The 26,323-nt window shown below is 42.0% G+C and overlaps 1 protein-coding gene and 1 long non-coding RNA gene across 3 annotated transcripts in view; one reads left to right on the top strand and one right to left on the bottom strand.

Moving 5' to 3' along the window:
• The window catches only part of UST (uronyl 2-sulfotransferase), a 321,091-nt gene extending 314,340 nt beyond the window's left edge, over positions 1-6,751 (bottom strand). For both annotated transcript variants that reach the window (XM_008006705.3, XM_008006707.3), the window contains exon 1: positions 6,505-6,751. In XM_008006705.3, coding sequence (XP_008004896.1) covers positions 6,505-6,751 — 247 coding nt within the window. The remainder of the gene's footprint in view (positions 1-6,504) is intronic.
• Positions 6,687-17,583, top strand: LOC119625384 (uncharacterized). The gene is made up of 4 exons (XR_005241595.2): positions 6,687-6,795; positions 7,428-7,572; positions 9,930-10,007; positions 17,389-17,583. It is a non-coding gene; the product is annotated as an uncharacterized lncRNA (long non-coding RNA).
• Positions 17,584-26,323: the final 8,740 nt, after the last annotated feature.

The following is a 26,323-nucleotide window of genomic DNA, read 5'->3' as shown; positions in this document are numbered from 1 at the left end:
TATAATCTACTATTCAAAAATTAGCTACAGTCATATTCCACATACAAGTCACAGCAATCTTTATGACAGTTCTAAAACAGGTGTTAACTATCCATGAATTACCATATATTTGAGATAAATGTAAAGTGTTCAATAGTCAAAGTAATCCATAACTATAAAACAAGACCCCCAGGATTCTTTAGAACAGGTCCTTATTTTCAATCCTCTTTAGAGTTTGTTTAGGTTTTACTATATACCCAGATACCGTACTTAACACTTTAAAACTCATTTACATATAAAACTAATTTCTTGCTCCTTGATAAGGTGAATACCTATAATATAGTGAACAATACATAACAGAACTGTATTTAAGTCAGTTTATTTCCCAACCCTCAAATTAATAGCAAGATCATATATCTGGAAAGGGTCCAGTGTTAAGAATATGTAAATCATGTTTATTATATGGCAGTGAGGATGTGAAGAAATTGGAATTCTCAGACATTCCTGGGGGGGATGTAAAATGGTGCAGCCACTGTAGAAACAGCCTGGCAGTTCCTCACTAAGTCAAACCTAGAATTACCATATGACTCAGCAATCCCACTCCTAGGTATATACTTGTAAGAACAGAAAACAGGTGTTGAAACAAAGGCTTGCAACACAAATGTTCATAGCAGCACTACTTACAGTAGACAAAAGGTGAAAGCAACCCAAATGTCCATTAGTGGGTGAATGGATAAACACAATGTGGTATATCCATACAGTTTTATGGAACATTTTACTCCATAATAAAAAAAATTCTTAGGAAATATTATTCAGCCATAAAAAGGAAGGAAGTACTGACACATGCTTTAACATGGATGAACCTTGAAAACATTATGCCAAGTAAAAGAAGCCAATCACAAGAGACCACATATTATATTATTATATTTCTATAAAATACCGAGAATAGGCAAATCTATACGGACAGAAAGTAAATTAGCGGTTGCTTAGGGCTGGGGTTGATGGTGCAAAAGTGTTGGATAAAGGGTATGGCGTTTCTCCTTGTGGTGATGAAAATCTTCTAAAATTCTGGTAATGGTTACACAAATATCTATAATATATTAAAAACTATTAAACTATTAAAAATTTTAAATGGGTGAATTATATGGTATGTGAATTACATCTCAACAAAGTTGTTTAAAAACTAATAGCAAATGCCAAAATGTACTTCATTTGGAATTCTCTTGCAAAACAGTTGATACACTGACTTTTGCAAATAAGAATTTTTGTGAAATGTTAGTGTTTTTTCCCTATTTCTGATAAAACAAGGGATTTATGTATATCACTGTTTGCTTAAAGCCGAGTTTCTATTTAATACAAATAAATATACTTATGACAAAATTCATTTGTGGTAAAGTCTTACTTCTTTCCAAAAAACAAGCGGTAACTCCTAATAATTCTAGCAGCTACAATCCATCAAATAAGATGCGTTTTCATTGTCCATCATGGACACCCACCAGTACAGCTGCAGGCCAAGTCACTGTTTCTGCTCCTTCAGCCTCCCTCTGAGGAAGCAAAAGATACTATTTCTTTTGGGACTCAAAAAGCTTGACCACTTTCTTTCCAGTTTCTCCAAAACAAAACTAACCACTGTCTTAAGCCTGGATTGATGACAGGGAATTTGAAGAAAGACAGTATTTAGATAATCCACATTTATATGTGTTCTTAGACAATTCATACTGAGACTAGTCTACATTAAAAAACAGTTTACAAGGCAGAGTGCTTTTCACCATTCATGCTATTTGTTTACAGGACGGATTACCATAGCTGAATTCCATTTTCTATCCTTTCTCTAATACAGTGCCACTGTGTCCCCAACCAACCCCACAATATAAACTTGTAACTATGAACAAGAATATCATTTTTTCTATGTCAACAATTTCTATTGATAACATCATATTTTATGTATTCAATTCCTAGATTACTGTTTGGAGCCTAAAGTACTATATTTATATCATGTGTGAAATGCAGAAGAAAAATAAAATTCGGCTTTTAAGGTTCAAAGAAACTATTTTGTAACAGATATGGACCTCTATTTTCACATTTTCCTTTAAATGCACTTAAACTTAGAGAATTTCAAATTCAATAAAATGACATACTTTTCATTTTTTGACTCTAAATTGCCAGGCTCATATATAATATATGTAAAGATTGGCAATTCTGAGAACTAAAGCTCTATATCTCCATTTAAAGTGGTATAAATTAAAAATGGAAAGGAAAGCATATCAGCTTGGAATGAATCCAACAAGTTTAGCTCCCATAAAGTCTAAATCACATATCCAAGGCTGGATGATAAATCATTAGAGCTTCTCGGTTGTACAAGATCAGTAGTAAGCCATCTGGCTTATTCTGTTTATATCAATGTAATGAGTGTTATTCCAAGTTTTTGATATTTCCACAGCTCATAAGTAATAAGGCTACTGGCAGCAAGGCTGCATCATAACCTAATTTCTGGGGGAGATTTTATTTGAGTTTTTGTTTGTTTTCCATAGCAAAACAAAGTTTGAATGCTATTTCAAAAAAAAAAAAAAATCACTGAATTGGAAAGACCGTGGTCTCCAAATTTAAGTGCAGCATTTGCTATATATTTCTATTTACCCCATTGTATGTTTGTGTTCCCCCTCCATCCAATCTGAGGGTGGGAAGTCAAGATAACAGTTATCCTTGCATGATTTTCCTCCCCACCACTTCCTTTACTCTTTTCAAATGTGTTACAGCAGAACATTCTTTAAGGGGAACATACTCTGCCTTTCCCCAAATTGACTAGGAAGAAGGACTGTTCACCGCTGTCTCCTGTGCAGAAGAGAAAATATCATCAGTGACTGTTCTCTTCCTTCCCCATACTACGCTTTCCTGTTGCCCCACGTCATCCTACTCCCCACATCACACCTCTCCTAACCTCGGAAGGTCTAAAGCCAGCTGGGGTGGGTGCTGTTGGCTGGTCCTTCCCTCAAAACAGTGGAGCTTAAGTAGCAAAGAAGGTGCATTTTTAAAAGGTGAAATTAAAAAGTGAAACCATGTACATTATTACCTTTAAATACTTTATAAATCTATCCACCCCCCCTCACATTCCTCCTTTCTCTCAAACACATGGGAAGCCTCCTGAAAGCAATACTTTGCTTAATAACAACGGTTCTCAAATTCTCTGCGTTGGAATCACCTGGACGACTTGCTGCCGCACAGATTGCTGGGCCGTGTGCCCAGACTCATTCAGCAGCTTTGGGATAAGACCTTCGAATGTACGTTTGTCACAAGTTCCCAGGTGATTCTGATGCGGCAGGTCCAAGGACCCACATTGGGAACCACTAGCCTAGACACAGCACAACTGCTAAAGAAAGAGAAAACACCCGGGAGATGCGAGTCTGATCAACATTACTCCCAGTTGTTGCCCAACTCAGGGAGGGTCTAGTTCCCTATGTAAATGGCGGCCGCATAGTGCGGAGTAATACAGGAAGGTAGAGTTAAAGCAGACCAGTTGCTTGAATTATTTCTCTTCTCTGCTGGCTCCTCAAGATACTCAGAGTTCAAGTATCAAGAAAAGGAAGGTGGAATTATGGACATAAATGTGATTGATCGTTTTTAGCCAGTCCAGATCTTTAGATTCCCTTTTGCATCTTGGCTGTCCTTCCATTTTCTCCTTAAACTGCCCACAGTGCTAATCAATGGGTACGGCAATCAGATAGACATGGGTTGAAGTCCTTGCTTGCTATGTGTCCTTCATAACACTTTGCCTTCATTTTTCCCGTATAGAAAATGGAAATAACAATAGAACCTACCAACAGTGCTGCTGTGCAGATTGAATGTCACCCTGCGTATGCACTGACTGGTACATGCATGATAAATATTAGCTTTTACTAAGAATGTTACTCTTGGCTTTCCTGTGAGAATATTCAATATGTTAAGTATCACACTACCTGTTTGATACAATAGGTTGGGTCATTAATTCAACCTATATTTATTGAGTGGCCATTGTGTGTCAGACATAGAATATTGTATAAGTATAATGAAATAATATTCTGTAAAGTGTTTGATATAAACATATTTTGATTTGGAAAATTTTGACTTTACATGAACTCACATTTAAGAAAAATACTTGGTTCCAAAATTGGCTGAGGAAATTGAGAGGATGTGTTTACTAACCACGAGTTTTGTTTTGACAGACACTAAAATAAAAGAATGGAGGAAAACGGGAAAGTAATTCTGCAGATACAGTGGCCTTATATTATTAAAGGTATATTTTAGACCATCCAAAATACCACAAGCCCACTTTTCCCAAAAATCATTATATTTACGTGACAAGACAACAGGGGACAAATTTGGTCAAGGGTATCCTATTTTCAGTTCACCATGATGTCATTTTGAACCTATCACATCAGTCAGAAATGTAATGATCAGCTAGTAACAGAAGCAGCATTCAATCTTTCAGTTCTTCCTAGTTTCCTGAGCAGAAGCTGAGAATTCACCCTTCTACCAGCTGACCACCCAAATTTATCAGGCCTCATTGTTTGGAAACATACAGTGAAAATGTTAATGCGATATATGTTGAAATTTCTTGATTTTATCCTCAGTAGTACCTTTGCTCCTTCCTCCTCCCAGAATCTCCCTTCCTCAAGAAAGGTGTTAGAACCCCAAAACTTTAGGAGCTGGGTGGGAAGTTTCATTGACAGTCAGGTCTGGCTTCTAATTCTGCCATGAAACACCAGGCCTATGAAATCTTGAGTACCCTACGCAAGGCCAAGTGCTTTGAGGACAATGAGCACAGGCGTTTTCCATTCTGGTCCCTTACACTTTTCCCTACACCCCTAGCCTCCATATATTACTTAGAACTTCTGCAAGAATTCATTGTCAGACTTAATGGAGAAAGACGCTGAGCCTCAACGCTTGCCTCCCAATGCCTGTTAACAGGGATTGCTGCTGGTGATGAAAATACTGTTAACTTTTGTGGGACTAGCAGGTGTCAGAGAGTGGAGGAAGTTATGAGACTCCACAATATAGAACTTACGAAAAGAAAAGGTTTGATTCCCTAATAAAGGGTATATTGCCCCAAATCCTCTATGAAACCAAATGCTATGGAAATCTACTTGGGCAAACTTTTCCTCTAATCTATAGTTCCCCAAAGTTTATAAAGAAATAAAAGTGTAACTTTTAAAATATGAGGTCTTGTACAAGATAAAGAACATTATTTTATCCACGTCTACATTTCCAAATGCCCTAACACATTTGTAACTTTGCTGATGTAGTTTTGTTTTTTTGTTTTGTTTTGTTTGTTTGTTTTGGGTTTTCTTTTCTTTTCTCTATTCTCCAAACGGTTTGCTATCTAGACCTGTGGCTTCTGCCACGAAGCGACATTTGGGGTAACTGTGGCAGCCTTCAGCTGGCCCGGGTCATTTGGCCCATTTTCCTTCCAGCACTTCGGTGGCTCTGCTTCCCCACACTCGCTCTCATCGTGCAGATGCTCAGGCTTATCACTTCGAATGCTTGCAAGAAGCTGGAGCTCTCCCAGCCTTCACCCCCGCACGACCTCTTCTGGCCACAGACTTCTGAGGGATCTGCATCCTCCCTTGGCTCGAACGCGCAGGCCAGCATCGTCCTTGCGACCTGGGCTTGCGCTCGCCCAGCCCTGGCACCCCTGGCTCCCGTAGCCGAAACGAGGGAGCTGCGGGGTCACGTCTTCTTGCTGGAAGGGCTTTTTCCCTCCCATCACAACCCCTTCCTTACTTCTGCTAAAGATAGGCGTCCTCTCTCCTAATAAACCACACACACACAAGTTTTGACTTGAGCTTGAGACGCACACAGCGCCGAGGATCCTCGGGTTACTGGAGGCGACATTGCTGGCCAGGCTGACCCGCGCCCTCTGGCAGCCCCAAACCCCTAGATGCAGCCCGTTCCCCGCGCCAGGCTAGCTGCGGGCGACGGGGTGGGCAGCGGCGGCCAAGGGACAAGCCAGCCCGGGGACAGCACGGAGTCAACAGGGCTGGCGGGCAGGATCCGCGGGACAGAATTCTCAGAGGGGACCGTGGGGAGGGGCTAAACCCACCCGCACTCCCCCGCGCGCGGGACGGGACTGAACTGTGGTCACTAACAATGCCACGGAGCGGACTGTCCCTTTCCTTCGCCACTCCCCGCGCCGCCAAGCCTGAAGATACACACTCCCGCACACCCCACACACCCATCCACTCCGCCCCAGCCGGGGCGGGGGTGGCGGAGGTGGGACGGGCGGAAGGTGAGCGGTGCCCTGCCCCGGGGTACCTGTAGGCAGTGCAACCCAGCGGCGCCACCGCCTGGGTGAGGCCAGCCGGACGCGCGGGAGGAAAAAGGCGCTCCAGACCGCGGCACAGATGCTCGCGGGCTTCGCACCTGGAGAGCCCCGGGGCGGCGGCGACGGCGGCGCGCGGTGGCAGCGCGAGAAGTCCCCGGCGCGCCCCTCTCCCCGCCTCACAACTTTGCGCATTAGGCGCCGCCCTAGAGCCTGGCCAGCTTTCTTACCCAAATACTGCCGCAGGTCGAGCAGGAAGCGAGGGGGTCCCCCGCTGAGCTGATAGAGGAGGGAGCCCAGGCAGAAGACCAGCAGGGTGGCCATGCAGAAGCCGTAGTCCCGGAGGGAGAAGCGCAGGAAAGGCAGCAGGGGCAGCCGGCGTTTCCAGCTGCCCAGGCCCGGAGGGGCGCCCCCCAAAGGGGCCCCATGGGGCCAGGGATCCGCGCCGCCGCCGGGATGCTGCTGCTTCTTCTTCATCGCCTGCTCCGCCGCCTCGCACAGCCTGCTCGTGCCAGGAAAAGGTCACCCATCCGCCGCGAGGAGGAGAGCCCGGCTGGCCGGCTGCACATGGGGAGGGCCGCGCGGAGGGCAGCGGGTGGGGGCGGGGAGGGGCCGAAGTTGCCGGGCTCAGGAGACTTTCCTCGGCATGGTCCCCGCCGCCGCGGCCCGAGCAGCCGAGGTGTCCGGCCCCGGTTCGCGGCGCTGCCCGTCCCGCGCCCGCTAGCGTCCCCACGCCCCGCGCCCTGCAGCGCCTCGGGCTCGCTTGCGGCCGCCGGGGCTCGCCTCCAGCGCCAGCGTGGACCCCCCGGCTTTGTGTCTGTAGGTCTCAGCGTGTTTTGTCCCGGTTCAGGCTTCTCTAAAAAACGGCAGGGAGGAACAGGAGGCGGACACCATCCCCTCGCTCCACCTCCTTGACAGGGGTTTTCCTCCTTCTCCTCCCCTTTCTCCCTCCGGCGCTCCGCAGCTCTCTCCTCCCTTTCCCCTCCCTCTCCGCTCGGGTCTCGGGATTTCGCTCGGGTGTCACGTTACCGCTTCTGCTGGGGGCGGAGGTGGGGGGGCGGCGATTATTCGCAACAAGGAAGAAACTTTCTGGTTTTTTTTTTTTTTCCTTCCCCTGTTCTTCACAATCTGGCCGCGGTTTCTGCGCCACCAGCGACCTCTTCGGGGCCCCGCTGACTTCCCTCTCGTAAACAGTCACCGGCAGGAAGAAGCACGACTGACTTTACATTTTTTGAAGTTCAGAAACTTGATTCTCCTTATATATCCCGTGCAAGCTGCTTACACAAGGCCGGCAAAAGGTACTAGGATTCAGGCTCAAGACTGCTGAGATGGGAAAAAAGTAAGCGGTGCGAGTTATGTTCAAACACGCCCCAGAGAGCCAGGCTCAGCGCCCAGACTCCCGGGAAGGGGAGCAGAAGAGGACGCTCTCTTCTTGCTTTTCCTGGTCCTACAGCTACTTCACCTCTCAGTGACCAGAGAGGCAAGTGGGGTGCATAGCGGACTCTAGGAGGTCATTGCCCTGGTAGACATGAAGGGGAAAGAGCCCAGTCCCCCTATACGCCGATTTCATTGCTGCCTCTCTTCCCTCCATGGGGAAGCTTCTGGACCTGAAAGAACCTCCCGAGGCAGACAAGGCTCTATTGTAGGCACAGATCCTCTGATGGGGTGGTTGATCCACGGAAGGGCTGCTCTAATCAGCCACACTTTATGTAAGAATACTATATCACTATTTATAGAAGCTGTAGCACCTGAGGCCTGTGTGACTCACCCGAGGTCCCAAAGCTAGTAGTGGGAGTTGGGTTGGGAGTTGCACTCAAATCTATTTGACCCTCAGACCCACTATACTAACCACTGCACAGCAGTACTTCCCAGCCAGAGCCCTTTTCCTCCACTTCCCATAGGAGAATGAGATTGAATTCATTTAGTTCAGGCCACGTTGAGAAATGGAAACCTCAGTTTCTGGTGCCTATCATCTCTGGCTCCCTACTCATTTGTATATTCCAGTAATGAACAATTGGATTTAAGGAGGAACCAGGAGCCACGAACCTCTGTGATTCTAAGACTAGGCTCCTGAAAACCTTCAACAAGTTGGGCATCTGAAGAATTTTATATGGAAAATTACAAAATATTATCCTAGACCGAGAACTTACTCTTTAAGAATATGTCTTAACCGCGTTCACATATGAATATCTCTGGTTCATGATTTGAAACATATATCATGAGCTAGAGAGATGTGTAGATGAGGTGAGAGGTGCTGCACACACAGAGAGACACATGTACACACACACACACACACACACACACACACAATATTCTGCCCAGTTTTACATTGTCCTAGCCCACTTTCTAAGGGATGAGAAGGCTGTTTTGGGGCCCCAAGACAAGAGAAAATCTTTTGTTCTGTATCCGAAAACCCTGAATAGAGTGTTAATCATTTGTTTCACATTTATCTCTAGAATCAGGGTTTTATATGGATTAATATGCACATTTTAGAAATGTGACTTCCCCTAAGAGAATTGAGTAGATCAGTCATTGCTCGTTAATGTGAATTACTTTAATCAGTGCAATGAGTAGCCCAGAACAGACTCCCGATTAATAATGTTTGAGCTTAAGAAGGGGGACTAGGAGACGGAAGGAGCAAAGCAGTGTTCATAATGTTTCAGGGACCACCTTCCACAACTGGACCTGTATCTGAGGCCTGGCCCTGTAATCTGAACACTCGCTGGATATAAAATAGTGTGCAAGACCCTCTGTGTCCACAAGTCCCACCCCCAGGAAGTCCAGAGAGTTTTCTCACAGCATGCTGTGGGAAATATCCCAATTTTTTCTCCTAAGGAAAGGAATCTGAGGAACACGGAGATGGAGCAGGAAGAAAGGAAACAAACATCTGAGAAAAATAAGTAAATATGAGAATAAATGTTATTTTAAAAAACAATGAAAAAGTTGTGAGGAAAGTACAAGGGGGCAAAGTCCAGCTTAGAAGAAACAAGCTACGACATGAACTATTTTAGGGAGAATAAACAGGTCAATCTTTAAAAGATTGCGTTAATAGACTCGCCACCTAAAAAAACTCACAGAAGAAAAAGAAAAGATATCAAGATACAAAGAAGTTTCACATGGAAAAAAATGCTTTGTATTTTCACCCAACAAAAACTTAGTTGTTTGGGTAAAACTTTGTTCTTTGAAGTCCCATAAATATCCCTTCAGAAAAAAAAATTAAATTTAAAGTACTTAGACTAATGAATGGTATCTTTATTCAAAGCAGATAACAAATCTAATTAGAGGAAGTTGTGAACGAATTTTATTAGTAGTCTTATAATGGAATATACTTTATTCAGCACCTTGACCTCCATTCAATATCTTTAGCTTCTCAATTCCTTCTCTCTCCAGTGACTCATTTGACCTTGTCCTCAATGATGACTAATTGCATCTCCTCCAAAATCTCCTTTTCCCCCTTCACAACCTTCTATCCTTCTGTTTGGCTTCTCTGGAACCCACCCTGTTTTTCAGTCTTTTCAAGAACTGTCAACTCTGTGTTCATCCATCTCATGTGTTTCTTCTTTCTTTATCCAGTTTTGATTACTGATCCATCATTCTGATCCTTCTTGCAAACACCCCTTCATTCTCCCTGTTTCTCTCATCTTATGTCCTACAGTGCTTGTCTGGTGAAACCCAGGCTCAGTTAAACCCAATCATGCAACTGGACCGGATTGCAGAAAAACACACAGCGCTGGTAAGTGGCTTTTCTTTATATTAGAGAGCACAAATTTCAGATGGATGCACACCCATGGCTGCCCAGCAATCCCACTCACTAAAAGGACTATTTTATAGTGTCTCTGTCTTCAAACCTCCCATCTCCACCCTCTGCTTTCTTCCCTTCAGTCTCAGGGGATGACCTGGATCAGACTTCGTTGAGAAAATAGAAGCAGTAGGATGAGAGCTCACTCATTTCCTACCAATCTATGCCCCGTGCTCTTGGCCTCCCTTCCTGTTTCATTGTGTTCCTGCTTCTATCGAGGCCATGCTGCCACATGTGCCCTAGGCTGCCGTTCCCACCAACCCCAGTCCCACACCCAAGCCTGTCCCCTCCATAGCCTTCTGCATTTCTGTAAATCATTACACTCTCAAGTCACTTGGGCCCCAAACCGGAAGTCAGATTTTCTATTAATAGTTCATTTATTCTTGTATCTAAACCATCTGCAAATCCTATAGGCATTACCTTTCAAAAAGAAAAAATCTGACCACCTCTGCCACCTCGCCAGGGCCAGAGCAAGATCTTCTCTCACCTGGATTGTTGCAAAGGCTACTTACATTCATCATGTTTCAGTTTAGCTACATATAGCTGGAAAAACCCAAATTTAAAAACCAGTGGCTTAAACAGAAAAGAACTTTATTTCTCTCTCTCTCTCTCTCTCTCTCTGTCTTTTTTTTTTCTTTTTGAGACGGAGTCTCCCTTTGTTGCCCAGGCTGGAGTGCAGTGGTGTGATCTCAGCTCACCGCAACCTCCTTCTCCCGGGTTCAAGCAATTCTCGTGCCTCAGCCTCCCAAGTAGCTGGGATTACAAGCGTGTACTACCAAGTCTGACTAATTTTTGTATTTTTAGTAGAGACGGTGTTTCATCAAGTTGGCCAGGCTGGTCTCGAACTCCTGACCTCAAATAATCCACCCACCTCGGCCTCCTAAAGTGCTGGGATTACAGGCATGAGCCACCGTGCCCGGGCCATTTCTCTCTCATGTGAAACAAGTCCAGAAATAGGCAGTCCAGATTAGGTGTGGTATTTCTGTGCTATCCTCAGGGACCCACCTGAGCTTTCTGGTCCACCATCCTCAGCGCGTGGCTTCCATTTTAAAGGCCATCTTATGCAATGTAATCAGCATTTCAAAAAGGTATGAAATATTCATACCTCTTTGATATGTTCCTTGCAGCATTGTGCACAATAGCCAAGATATGGAATCAACCGAAGTGTCCATCAGTGGATGAATGGATAATACTATCCAGCCTCAAGAAGGAAATCCTGTCATTTGCAATAACAGAGGTTAATCTGGAGGATATTATGTTGAAGGAAATAAGCCAGACCCAGAAAGACAAATACTACATGATCTCTCTTAAATGTGAAATCTAAAAAAGTCCATCTCATTGAAGCAGAGAGTAGAATTATAGTTAACAGGGTTTAAGGAGGGAAGGATAGGGATTGAGAAGATGTTGGTCAAAGGATACAAAATTTCAGCTAGGCAGCAGGAATAAATTCAAGAGTTCTATAAGGACTATAGTTAATAACATTGTATGAAAAGTGCTAAGAGAATAGATTTTGAGTGTTCTTACCACAAATAAATGATAAGAATGCAGGAGGGGAGAAAAACAAAACAAAACAGAAAGGGCATCTTATGGTTGCAGATGGCTGCTAGGGTTCCAGCCATTATGTCTATGTTCCAGGTTGGCAGCAGAAGGAAGCAAAAGAGCAAAGAACTCCTCCCAATTGAGTAGGCTGTTTTTAAGCAGTGCTCCTAAGTGTGCTATGAATCTACTTTCTTATAGGTCATTGGCCAGAAATTAATCACAGGACTCTGTCTAATTGTAAGGGACAGGGGACGAAGTTCTAGGAAATCTAGACTTTAGCTGGGTGCATTGCTGCCAAATAAGAATCAGGGTTCTTTTTTTTTTTTTTTTAAGTTGGAATCTTGCTCTGTCACCCAGGCTGGAGTGCAGTGGCGCAATCTCGGCTCACTGCAAGCTCTGCCTCCTGGGTTCACGCCATTCTCCTGCCTCAGCCTCCCGAGTAGCTAGGACTACAGGTGCCTGCCACCACGCCTGGCTAATTTTTTGTATTTTTCAGTAGAGACGGGGTTTCACGGTGTTAGCCAGGATGGTCTTGATCTCCTGACCTCGTGATCTGCCCACCTCGGCCTCCCAAAGTGCTGGGATTACAGGCGTGAGCCACCGCACCCGGCAAGAGTCAGGGTTCTGTTGCTAAAGAAAGAAAGGGCAGATGGCTACTATGTGGCAATCAGCAATTTCTGTTGTTCTTCCTGACTGGTCTGCCTGCTCCCAGCCTTTCACCCCATATTCCATTCTCCTCAGAGCAGCCTAAATAGCCATTGCTGCTCAAAACTTGCCAGTGGCTTCCAATGCACTCAGAGTAAAAGGCAGCATCCTAGAGTAGCCTCTAAGGTCCTACTCAATCTGGCTCCATTGTTTCTCTGACCTCATCTCTTATCACTTTTCCTGCTCACCCATGCATATCATCATTCGTCAGACAAGACAAACTTGCTCCTCTTTTAGGACCTTTGCATTCACGGTTCCCTCTGCCTAGAAAGTTCTTTTCCCACACCTCTGCATTACTTGACTTTTGACTTCCTTCCAGTTTTGCTCAATGTTGCCTTATCAAAGGAGTCTTCTGGGACTACTCTGTATGTAATGCACGTATGCACCTACATTCCTTATTCTCTTGACCTCTTTAGCTTTCTCCATGGAATATACCATAATCTGAAATGTTAGTATTTTGTATGTGTTGTGTATTTCTGCCCTCTAGAAAACAAGCATCTTGAAGGCCATGATTTTGTCTCATTTGTTTATTGTTTTATCCCCAACACCTAGCATAGTGCTCACAGGTAGCGATCACTCAAGAAATATTTGTTGAATAAAAAGATTAGTTTTTTATAGGAAGGGTCTGATGTTTGGTGGGTCAAATCTCATTGATTCCGTGGTTGGCCAAGTGTGGATGAGACGTAGAGGTCATGGAAAGCAGGCCTTCATGCTGCGAGAACATTCAGATAATCATCAAAAGAATTGTTTCCAGTTGAAGATGTATTCACTGAAAGAAAGAGTGAATGAATGAATGAGGCCCTCACCACCTCTGTGACCGCTAATTAGCAATGCAGCTACTCCCTGTGATTATGAACGCCTCATGGAATCATAAAAGAGATGTGAGTCCATTGGCTTTGCCTGGTGTTGCCATTCCCCTTGGCAGAGAGGCTGTTGCTCTTTAGGACTGCTGTTCATTTCAGGGATTGGGGCCATCAGTCTCTTGGAGAACCAAGCTGTCTGAGCTTTGACCTTGGAAAAGAAAGACAGAAAGAAAGAAACTGGAGAGTTGCTCTGGTTTGTGGGGCAGAAATGCACTGAAAACCATCTGGGAAGGTAGACTTGCCTTTGCCTGAACAGTCTCTCAAAAGCATATCTGACCAGAGTATATGATCTAGAGGCATATTTGGATGGGAGGACTACAAAAACTGCACTTAGTAGCCAATAAGCTATTGCTTATATTTAAACTCCTATGCAATGACACAACTTTTGAGAACTCAGCTTTTAACTTATGCTTAACAGCAACTGTATTTCAAATCAAAAGTGAACTGCACAACTGGTCCCTGAGACTGGCCAGTGTGACACTGTTAGCCACCTAAAGGCTGTCTTGGAAACAGTCTCAGTACTGTCTCTATTTTTTATGAAGTATAATAGACCATTGGTGTAAGCAGAGGGAAAGGAAAAAAAAGAAGTCAAATACTTACCAGGTGCTTTCATGTTATTCGCGGTTGCCTCTTACCCTGCCATGAGTAGAATCTATACAGTCGAATCTCTGACCTTAATTCCTCATTTCCAAGATCCTTGTCAATTTACAATGTTAAGCTAGCGCTCTTCTCATTTTAGAGGTCATTGTCTGGTGTTAATGCATAAAAACTGAAATCGATGTAGAAGTGATATCCTTTTTCCTTCCTTCCTAACAATGTCATTAGTCCTTGTTCAATGGGCACATTACGTATCTTCCTGTCCTCTTAGAAAAAAAATATTACTCCAGCTTTGCAAAGTACTTTAAAATAATTTTTTGAAGAACAGCCAAATACTAAACTATGAAGATAAGAGTCAGCTCTCTAGTGAAGAATCTTAGTAGAGATTCTCAAGGTCATCTTAGTAGAAAATTTAAGAAAACACTACATCATGAAGCATAATCTTTAAGCCCTGAAAATTACTAACTTTCTGACCTAGAGTCAATTACTTAATCTCTTTGTGCTTTCGTTTTCTCTTCTCTCAAGAATGGATTATAAAGCCCATACTCCTGGGTTCACAGGGCTGTGCTGTGGTTCAGGAGTGTGCTTATCTGGCTGGGAAACTACATCACCAGCTAGCTGCTTTTCTCTATGGTACTTGCTGTGAAGTGGTCCAAGACGTTATTTCACCCAGAGAAATTGGACTGCAGAATGATGATACTGCAAACTCTTATGTAAAGAGCAGGCTGCTCATGGTGGCTCATGCCTGGAATCCTAGCACTGTGGGAGGTGGAGGTGGGTGGATCACCTGAGGTCAGGAGTTTGAGATCAGCCTGGCCAACATGGTGAAATCCTGTGTCTACTAAAAATACAAAAATTAGCTGGGCGTGATGGTGGGCACCTGTAATCCCAGCTACTTGGGAGGCCGAGGCAGAAGAATAGCTTGAACCCAGGAGGTGAAGGTTGCAGTGAACCAAGATCGCACCACTGCAGTCCAGCCTGGGTGACAGAGCGAGACTGTGTCTACATAAAAAAATAAATAAAATAGCAGGCAATTTGAAGCATGGGAGAAGCATGGGTCTTGATCCAGAACTTATATGGGGACAAATGTGATTTGGGGCAAGTAGCCTGAGTAGACTCTGAACCTCATTGTCATTACCTGGGAGATACAGTAAAGCACATAGCATCCTGTGATGGGATTAAATATAATTTAAGTGTGGGTATGTGTAAGTCAGAATACATGTGAGTCCGATTATTTTTAAAGATAAGAAAACTAGAATCTAAATAAATTACATAATCTGCACAAATTTGCATTATTTGTGACTGACATCACCAGAACTCAAATACAGATCTTGCAAGTCCGTCTCTAAACCTTTTTTTTTTTTTTTTTTGAGATGGAGTCTCACTTTGTCACTCAGGCTGGAGTGCAGTGGCGTGATCTTGGCTCAGTGCAACCTCCATCTCCCAGGTTCAAGTGATTCTCCTGCCTCAACTTCCTTAGTAGCTGGCATTACAGGCACCTGCCACCTTGCCCGGCAATTTTTTGTTTGTTTTTGTTTTTTTGTATTTTTAGTAGAGACGGGGTTTCGCCATGTTGGCCAGACTGGTCTCAAATTCCTGACCTCAGTGATCCACCCACCTCAGCCTCCCAAAGTGTTGAGATTACAGATACGAGGTACCGTGCCTGGTCTCTAATACTTTTTCCACAATAAAGTGGATTTTATTTGGGCCACTGACCCCCTCTGAGTCTCCAACAAACCTATGACCCTACCTCCCAGAAAAATGAATGTATCTTCTGCATATAATTTCAGCACATCCATGGACCCCTAGAAGGTCCATGGACTCAGAGTAAGAACCTGAGCACTACAAGCTGTGGTCTCTCCTGAATATGCCTGAGTGCATTTACTAAAGGAGAATATAATTTTGCGTCCTTATATAGAAGAGAAAAGCAGATTTTATGGTACTAAGGCAGTTTGGAAAAAGTCTTTAAAAGAGGTTGGAAATATAGACTTTTTCTTCATGCTGTCATGTTCTTTAGAATACTCCTGGGATGCTAAAGAGGTTCCAGAATTGGAGCTGTATTCAGACATTCATTCAGCAGATCCTTACTGAGGGCCCAACGTGTGCCTGGCCCTGGATTGCAGTAGGGCCCAAGACAAGCCCTGCTCCCATGAAATTCACATCCACTGTGAGGGCATATGGACAGCGAATAAACACATATATTTTGCTAGGTAGTGTTACCTGTTATTGAGAGAATAAGACAGGGTGATGCGACTAAGAGTGGTGGGTTGAAAGGGCGAGTCTACCGCAGACTGCGTGGACAGAGACAACTTCTCTAAGGAGTTGACCTTTGCAGTGTGACCTAAAGGATGAGAAGGAGCTTCCTGGGGAAGATCTGGGGCACAAGCATTTCATGCAGAGAAAACATCCATTTAAGGTCTTTCTGCCTCATATCTTCCCTAAAATGGAAATAGACTTGGTATGTGCCACTGTGATGGGAGTGGGTCATTGAGAAAGCAGGTGACATGAGATGAGGCTGGAGAGGTGGATGGTGCCAGTCCCTGTAGGGCTTTGTAGACCAGGGTAGAGAGTTTGGGTTTTATTCAAGGTGAGATGGGAAAGGGTTCAATGATCAACATGAACCGATTTATGTTTTTAATTCATCACTTAGGGCACTGTGTAAGGTTGGCTTGTTGGCAGTGAAAGTGGCAGCAGGAAGATGAGTCATCCAGTAAAATGGTGAGGCTGGCTGGGCTCAGGCTGGTAATGGGGAAGACAGAAAAAAGTTAACAAACTCAGGATATGTTTCTTTGGAGGTTGAGGGTATAAACTTGTCAATGAACTGGATGAGGGGAAGTGAGAGAAGAACTAAGCTAAGAATGATACCTAAGGTTTTTGTCTGAGCACCTGGAATGATGCTGAAACTATTTCTCTGTTTCTTGAAATGCAAAAAACTGAAGCAGGAGCAGGCTTGGGAGAGGGGCATGGGTAGCCCAAGCAACCAAGAGTTATGATCAGCTATGTTAATTATGTGACTGGATATATGAATTTGGAGCTCCAGGGAAAGGTCATGGCTAAAGACATAAATTCAGAAATTATTTCTATCAATGTGGTATATAAAAATCACATAATTAAATAAAATTACCTAGAGAAGCATGTAGATGGAAGGAATAAAAGATGGCACAGGACGAAGCCTTCAGGAAGTCCAACATGCAGAGTTCAAACAGAATAAGTTCACCCAGCAAAAGAGATTGAGTGAGTAGGCAGAGGGGCAGGAGGAAAACCAGGAGAGTGTGGTGGTGTCACTGAAGCCAAAAGAACAAAAGTATTCTATGAAGGAGAGAATGATCCTCTGTAACAAATACGCGTAAGATGTGGCAGAGACTCCTGCTTGTTCTCTGTACCCATTTTCTCCATTTTTCTTTTAGTAATAGAAACCACTGAGCTCTGGCTGGACACAAAACCACTTACATGGAGACCACATTCCCCAGTCTCTTTTGCAGCTAGATGTGGCCATGAGGCTGAGCTCGAGTCAGCGGAGTGTGAGAAAAAGAAGCTTATGTAATGTGCTATACTTGGCCTTACAGTATTGGGTATGCATGCCCCCTTTCTCTTTTCCTGGTTTTCCATAGGCTGGAATGTGGACATGGAAGGGGCTCAGCTTCCGTCATGCACATGAGGACAGTACTCCGAGGAATATCAGAGAAACTGGTGAAAGGAACCTAGGAACCTGAATGCTCTTAAGAAGCGAGCCATCTGTCTGCTGTGGACTGCCTACTGCCATTTGGACTCCCTTGTGAAAAAAATAAAGTAAATTCTCTCTACAATCACTGTATTTTGGGGTCTCTATTTTAACCTCATAGCCCACACCATAAATAATTCACATAACAAGAAAGATGACAGATACTTTGGGAGGCCAAGGTGAGCAGATCACCTGAGGTCAGGAGTTGGAGACCAGCCTGGCCAATATGGCAAAATCCTGTCTCTACTAAAAATATAAAAATTAGCCAGGCATGGTGGCGCATGCCCGCAGTCCCAGCTACTTGTGAGGCTGAGGCAGGAGAATCGCTTGAACCCAGCAGGCGGAGGTTGCAGTGAGCCAAGATCGCACCATTGCACTCTGGCCTAGGTGACAGAGCAAGACTCTGTCTCAAAAAAAAAAAAAAAAAAAAAAAAAAAAAAAAAAAAAAAAAAAAAAAAAGAAGAAAGAAAGATGACAGAGGAAACACCCTGGAGCTGATTGGTGAGTTTGACAATTTCAGAAGTATGACTGGGATAGGAGTAGACTGAAGAGCTAATCCATTCATTCATTCTTTCACTCATTCCACATATTTGTTGAGTTTTTACTCTGTGTCATGCACCGTCCTAGGCCGTGAGATATAGCAGAAAACAACAGAGATAATGCCCTTGTTCACAAGGCACATGTGTTCTAGTGGAGGAGACAAAAAGTAAACACATAAACAGATAACACATAGGTCAATGTGAAGGCCAGGTAGTGGCCAGGTGAAGGCCAGGTAGTGACCTGTGCTAAGAAGAAAATAAAGCTGAGAGCATGGAAAGGAAGTGCTACTTTAGAAACAGTGCTCAGGGGAGGAATTTCAGAGAAGGATACTTTTGAGATAAATTGAATAAATAGAAATTAAAGGGAAAGCTATATGGAAATCCTGAGGAAGAGTACACCAGGCAGAGAGAGCAGAAATTGCAGAGTCCCCAAGGCAGGAATTCACTTGCTTAAGGAATAGAAATAAATCAGATGTGCTATAGAGCACAGCACTTGAGGTGATCAAAGTGCATGAGGAAGATTAAATTGGAGAGAAAAAAAGATGCCAGATCATCAGAGTCTTTGAAAACTAGGAAAAGAGGTTTCAATTTTTTGTAGATGTGATGGGAAACCATTGAAGTCATCATAGGGGGTTTAACCAGATTTTGCATTTTAAAATACTGATCCTGCTGCTATTTAAAGAACTGAACGTGAGGGTAAGGGTGAAATCAGTTGGTTGATTCAAGTTATCTAGGCCAGAGATGATGGTGGTTTGGGCTTCAATAGCAGCTGTGAAGGTAGTGAGAAGTAGTCTGATTTGGGAGAGGATGTGTGTACGTGTGTGTGTATTGGAGATGGCTATAGAATGGCTACAGAAACGTCTTTTGAGGTGATCTACTATGTAGGGGTACAGAGAAATGGGCAGCAGCTGGGAAACTTATAGGGATTTAGGAAGTCTCTCTCTCTCACTCTCTGTCTCTCTCTCTGCCTCTGTCTCCTTTTTCCCCCTCTTTCCTTTAAAGACAGGAAATACCAGATTTAATGTGGTAATTGGGATGATCCAGTAGAAAGGGATGCATTTGTGATGCCAGAAAGACAGGTGAAATTTACAGGAAAAGTATGAAGCCAGAATTAAGTAGAGGGTTTAGTCTTTAATCCAAGCAAAGACACTTCATTCATCAAAGAAGGCAAGATGTACCGAAAAATTTATTGGTGAGAAAAGAAAGTTTCATGTGGTGGCACCCATTGTATCAATGAAATGTGCAGCAACTGAGAGTGAAGATTTGGGCAAGAAGAGAGGTAGGAGATTTGAATAAAGAGAACCCACAGTGGCATGATTATTTCAGAGTGAGAGACATACAACAAAAGTGCATAGGATTGCTGAACAGTTTGAGCTCATTTAAACTTGGTCGTTCTGAATTTCAAGTGAGTCAAATCAGCACCAGTGTTGTGTTTTCTGGTGGCTCAGTTTGGTGACTTGTGTGTATGTGCTAAGTAGGTATTTAGTTGTGCTTAGACATGGCTGAGGTTTTACTAGGGAAATGGAGAACATGCCAACAGTGTTAGGGATGCTTGCAAAACAGCAGTGTGATGTTGGTCCCTGTTATGGTTTGGCTGTGTCCCCACCCAAATCTCATCTTGAATTGCATCTTCCACAATTCCCACATGTTGTGGGAGGGACCCAGTGGGAGGTAATTGAATCATGGGGGATGGTCTTTCCTATGCTATTCTTATGATAGTGGATAAGTCTCATGAGATCTGATGGTTTTATAAGGGGGAGTTTCTCTGTACAAGCTCTCTCTTTGCCTGCTGCCATCTATGTAAGGTGTGACTTGCTCCTCCTTCCCTTCTGCCATTATTGTGAGGTCTCCCCAGCCATGTGGAACTGTAAGTCCATTAAACCTCTTTCTTTTGTAAATTGCCCAGTCTCGGGTATGTCTTTATCAGCAGCGTGAAAACGAACTCCTACAGTCCCTGAAATCTAAACTGTATAAGAAAAGAAATAAGGAAATAGGGGAACAATAATCTAGATTTTATAGGCTTGAAAGTAGTACAATTGAGGGGAAGCCCTATTAAAGATGAGAAGACAAAATTGTGAATACAGAATTAGGTATGAGACAATATTGAATTAGAATGAGAAAATTAATTCTAATAAATTATGAATTTATAATGTTGATATATATCCACATAACAAATCCAGAAAATGTACATGATATTTTTATTAACTGCTTGAAGTGCTTTTATTATATATTTTTCTTATATAATATACATTTAAAAGACGATATAAGGTGATCAAAGAGTGTACAACCAACCCATTATTATACTATTATATTATGTGTTGGTTGTACACCCTTTGATCCACCCCTTCACATGACAACAATTTTGTAATAATGTTTTAAATTCTGGAAATAGATAATTCAGTCCTTCCTCTAGCATGGGGAATGGAAACGGAAAAAATGTTTAACTCTAGATATCTGGGATGCAAAAATCATGTGATTTTAATTTCACACACACATGTGCTTTTTTTTTTTTTTTTTTTTTTTGGAGATGGAATTTTACTCTTGTTGTGCAGGCTGGAGTACAATGGTGTTATCTCGGCTCACTGCAACCTCCACCTCAAGGGTCCAAGTGATTCTCCTGCCTCAGCCTCTTGGTAGTTGAGATTACAGGCACCTCCTGCCATGCCCAGCTAATTTTTTTTTCTTTTTAGTAGAGATGTGGTTTCACCATGTTGGCCAGGCTGGTCTCGACCTCCTGGCTTTTTGAAGTGTAGCTATAGGTTTCTGCTGTCCTACTGTAGGAATTTTGATCAATTCTATTTTACATGATTACTATTATAAAAGAAAAAAATCCACAGGGTGATTTTATGTACATTACATCCTTGAGAATATTTGTTTTACAAAGGCTTCACTGAAGCAATTGCACATGATTGGCTTCCCTACATTTTTAACCTTGTTTCTTCTCCACTACCTGTTGCTGGCAGAGGCCTGTTGCCAGCAAAGGCCACGTGGCACAAGGTCTTGTGAGCCTTAAGTCTGCCAGCCGTGCAACTTTGTATCACTATATGAGAGAAGTGGAGCCAGTGTGCAAGCAGCAGGAGAAATCCTGCAGCCATTACAACTCTGGCGATTACATGACTCTACTCACAGGTATTGTGAACCCTATATCCCCACTAAGCCTAATATAAATGCATTCCCAACTAAACTTTCCCTTAGTGGCATCCCTACAATACCCACAGCCCCTCCAACACCACCTTCCTGCAGGGGAGGTGTGATAGGAGGGATGGCAGAGTGGGAAGGGATGTCACTCTTCATCATCACTGTTAAATGTCTAAGAGCATCTATTGAAGTGTCTCAGTCTATGTCCTTTGCCCATTTTTTCTCTTTAAGTAGGATTGTCTTTCCTCTTTTGATTTTTAATGGTTACGAATTTTAAAACATTTGCTTGGTCTGTATAAAGACATGTAGAATGGTCTAAAGGTCACTCTGAGAATGTACTTGCCACAAAAAAAATCTGACCAGGTGAATACAGTTCATCCTTGAACAACCCAGGTTTGAACCCTGCAGATTTTATATGCAGATTTTCTTCCACCTCTGCCACCCCTTGAGAGAGCAAGATCAACCCCTCTTCTACCTCCTCCTCTTCAGCCTACTCAACATGAAGATGATAAGGATGAAGACCTTTATGAAGATCCGCTTCCACTTAATGAATAGTAAACAGATTTTCTTTTCCTTATGATTTTCTTCATGTATTAGTCCATTTTCACGCTGCTGATAAAGACATACCAGAGACTGGGCAATTTACAAATGAAAAAAGTTTAATTGGAATTACAGTCCCATATGTGAGGCTGGGGAAGCCTCACAATCATGGCAGAAGGCAAGGAGGAGCAAGTGCAGACAAACTCTTATTTTTTAAAACCATCAGATATCGTGAGACCCATTCAGTATCACAAGAACAGCATGGGAAAGACCCGCCCCCATGATTCAATCACCTCCCACCAGGTCCCTCCCACAACACGTGGGAATTATGGGAGCTACAAGATGAGATTTGGGTGGGGACACAGAGCCAAACCACATCACTTAATAACATTTTCTTTTCTCTGGCTTATTTTAATGCAAGAATACAGTTTATAACACATATACAAAATACATGTTCATCTACTGCTTAGGCTATTGGTAATGCTTCCAGGCAATAACAGGCTATTAGTAGTTAAGTTTTGGGGGACTCAAAAGTTATGGTGCATTTTTGGCTGTGCAGGGGGTTGGCACCCCCTAACCACTACATTCTTAAAGTGTCAACTATACTTAGCTGGAGCCCCTTCCAGGCCTTGCACTGGCCTGTGCTGGGGAGGGGTCCTAAAACTTAGGCTTTGGTGGCTTCATAATAAGTCTGGCTGGGACCAAAAGACCAGAGGTACAGCTGAATGTGAAAAGGTTACTTTCCTTGCTGAGAAATCCAGGCCCTCCACAGCTTCCCTGGGTCACCAGTTGTGCCTCACCACCTTCCCTTTTACTTCCCCAGCCCCATATCACTTCCTCTCAGATACACATGGTGCATCATGGAGGGGAGACGATGCATAGGGATTGGCTAGAAAGCATAAATCCTCACCTTTTGGCTCACAATTGGGTCAGCAGTCTCTTTGAGATTTGGTTTCTGCTTCATTGTGGGCTGGGAGTTCCCTTTGCAGGGTGTGAGTGAGGAAGGAAATAAGAGAAATACATGAGAAAAGATAACCTTAGGAATACTTTGCAGTGTAGTCCTGCCACAATTGAAGAAGTTAGTTACACTAGCTCATGGATATTAGATTTCTCAGAAGAGGAACAGCCCCATATAGCTGTCATTGCTGGGGTGCCAAGGCTATAACTAAAATTCTTTCAGGTCCTGCCTTACTGAAAGGCCCCCATGTCCTCTTCATTTGTTTGATGAGGGTTGTCAAAAAAGCCACCTCTTTAGAAAGGTCTGCGTCACAGATCTACTTGCAACTCCCTCCACTGAAATATCCTCTTTAAGTTCCTCCAGGAGGCTGGTTAAAATTGGGCGGATCACTTAAGGTTAGGAGTTCGAGACCAGCCTGGCCAAAACCATGGCGAAATTCCATCTCTACTGAAAATACAAAAATTAGCCAGGCGTGGTGGCATGCACCTGTAATCCCAGCTATTTGGGAGGCTGAGGTGGAAGAATTGCTTGAACCTAGGAGGCAGAGATTGCAGTGAGCTGAAATCATGCTACTGCACTCCAGCCTGGACAACAGAGTGAGACTCCATCTCACTTAAAAAAAAAAAAAAGGAACTGTTTTGTCAGGAACAAACATATTAACATGGCTTAGTTTCTAAAATCAGCTTAACAGTCTACTTAGGGTACTAATGAAATGTGAGTGAAAATAGGTATGTTTTGATGGTGAAGCAAAGTCTGAGAAGAACATTTAGTAGGAGACTGGCAAGTATAACATACTTTCATTTATTGTGAAAATAAATCTAATTTCATAAATTAACCGAAATGTGAAGCTTCATCTTATAATTTTGTACTGTTAGCTGCTGGGGAAGTGAAATTTCTCATTAAACAGGAATTTGAGGGAATTTTTTTCTGTCTGGAAATTTAAACCACTCCCTTAAGATGAAGCATTATTTAAGTAGAATACTTCTTCTTCATTATTTGCAAAAAGTAAGAGACAAACCTAGAAATCCCACTACCAAATTACCATCTCTAGAAATACTAGATAGTAGAAACTGAAAGATATGCTCAAATGTGAAGTTTCCCTCCCACCGTAATGTATTCTTCAGAACGTGGATAATTACATTCCAGCACTTACACAGTTGCTCATAATAGGAGATCCTATCCCAATTATATTATTTAGAACCACAAAATATTTTGAGAAAGTCATGTCGTTTGAAAATGGGCTCAGTCAACGCTACTTTGGAGTGCTTACAGAATAGGTAGAAAGCCCAGAAAATTTTTAAATTGAAATATAATTTATATACCATAATATTCACCTATTTCAATTATGCATTTCAATAAGGTTTAGAAAATGTATACTGTCATGTAACTCATCCTTATGCTATGCTTTAGACCAATCCATTGTCTTACAATGTAACTAATCCCTGCTGCCACTCCTACCCGCCAGCACCAGGGAACCACTGATTTGCTTTCTGTTACTAAACTTTGCTTTTCTAGATATGCAAATGGAGCCATACAGTGTACTCTCTTGCCTTGCTCCTTTCACTCATATGACATTTTTGAGATCTATTCATGTCTTGCATGTATTAGCAGCTCATTCATTTACTTTTGTACTTATTTTTTTATTGTGGAAAATACACCTAACATGAAATTTATCATTTTAACCATTTTTAAGTATACAATTCAGTGGCATTATATACATTCACAATGCTGTTCAACTACCACCTCCTATTCATTTCCAGAACTTTTTCTTCTTTCCAAATGGAAACTCTATACCCATGAAACACTAGCTCTCCATTCACCCCTGCCCTCCACTCCTAGCAACCATCACTTTACTTTCTCTCTCTATGAATTTGCCTATTTTTATCTCATATAAATCCTGTATTGAGATCATACAATATTTGTTCTTTCATTTCTGGCTTATTTCACTTAGCAAAATGTTGTCAACATTCATCTTTGTTGTAGTACATCTCAAAATTTCATTCTTTTTAAGGCTGAATAACACTCCATTGTATGGATACTGGGTTACCTTTTACTGACCCATTCATCTAATGATGGAAATTTGGGTTGTGTTCATCTTTTGGCTGTTGTAAATAATGCTACTGTGAGCATTGGTGTACATATTTGAGTCCAGGTTTTTCAATTCTTTTGGGTGTATTTCTAGGAATAGAATTGCTGGATCATATGGAAATTCTATGCATAACCTTTTGAGAAACCACTACCCAGTTCTTTCTTTTTTTATTGGAGCAATTAGAGTGGCTATGTAAAGAGATTTCACCTTGGTTTAAATTTGCATTTCTTTGATATCCAATGATGCTGAACATTTTTTTATATGTTTGGTTTAACTCATATATTTTCAATTGTGAAGTATCCCTCTAAATCTTTTGCCATTTTAAAATTGAGCTGCTAGCTTTTTTATTAAGTTGTAAGAGATTTTTTATATTCCTTTTCAAATATATGTTTTACAAATACATTTTCCTAGTCTATGGCTTGTCTTTTTATTTTCTTTCAAATTAAATGCATATATTTTAAAAATCTGATGCTGGTCCAGTTTATAACATTTTTCTTTTGCATTTCATGCCTTTTATGTCCTGTCTAAAATTTTTGGCTTACTTCAGAGTCATAAAGATTTTTGTTTGTTTTCTTTCTAAGTTTTATAGCTTTAACCTGGTTGTGTATGCCCATCATCCATTTGGGTTAATTTGTGAGTATGGCATAAAAAATGAGTATTCATTTTCCCTCGAAATATGTTCACTTATTCTCATTCCCCTTATTGAGGGAAAAGAAAACAAGAAAACTATCCTTTCCCCCATTGAATTACATTAACAAATTGATCATATATGTGTGGGTTTTCTGGACTCTCAATTTCACTGATCTATGTGTATATCCCTATATGAATACTATGTAGTATTGATTGCTAATTTTTATAATATGTCTTAAAAATAAGTATTGTATGTTTTCCAACAATTTGCTTCCTTCTAAAAATTGTTTTGACTACTTTAGGCCCTTTGCATTTTATACACATTTTAGAATCAGCTTGCCAATTTCCATGTACAAGAAAATATCTGCTGGTATTCTGATAGGAATTGCATTGAATCTATAGATCAATTTGAGGAGAATTGCCATCTTAACAATATTGAGCCTTTGTCTATGAACATGGTATATCTCCATTCATTTAGGTCATCCTTAATTTTTCTTAGTAATGGTTTGTGTTTTCAGTACATAGGCTTCAAAATCTTTTCTTAAATTTATTTCTAAGTATTTTAAATGTGATTATAAATGGCATTTTTAAAACTTTAAGTTTTAGATTGTTATTAGAGAATGGACCACTTAAATTCACTTAGGAGTTCTAGCAGTGTTTTGTAAATTCTCTATGATATGCTAATACATGATCATGATTTTTTGTAAATTAAGTTTTACTTTTTCTTGTCCAATCTGTATACCATGTGTTTCTTTTAATAGTCTTACTTCACTGACTAGAATCTTCAGTATAATGTTGAACAGAAGTGGTAAGGGTGAATATCCTTGTTTTGTTCTTGACCCTTGGTAGAAAGTATTCAGTCTTTCACCATTAAGTGTGATGGTAGCTGTAGTTTCTTTGTTCATTACCTTTATTAGATGGAGAAAGTACC

The sequence above is a fragment of the Chlorocebus sabaeus genome, chromosome 13 (assembly GCF_047675955.1).
Source record: "Chlorocebus sabaeus isolate Y175 chromosome 13, mChlSab1.0.hap1, whole genome shotgun sequence".
NCBI lineage: Eukaryota > Metazoa > Chordata > Mammalia > Primates > Cercopithecidae > Chlorocebus > Chlorocebus sabaeus.
This window is presented reverse-complemented; position numbering and strand designations above follow the sequence as displayed.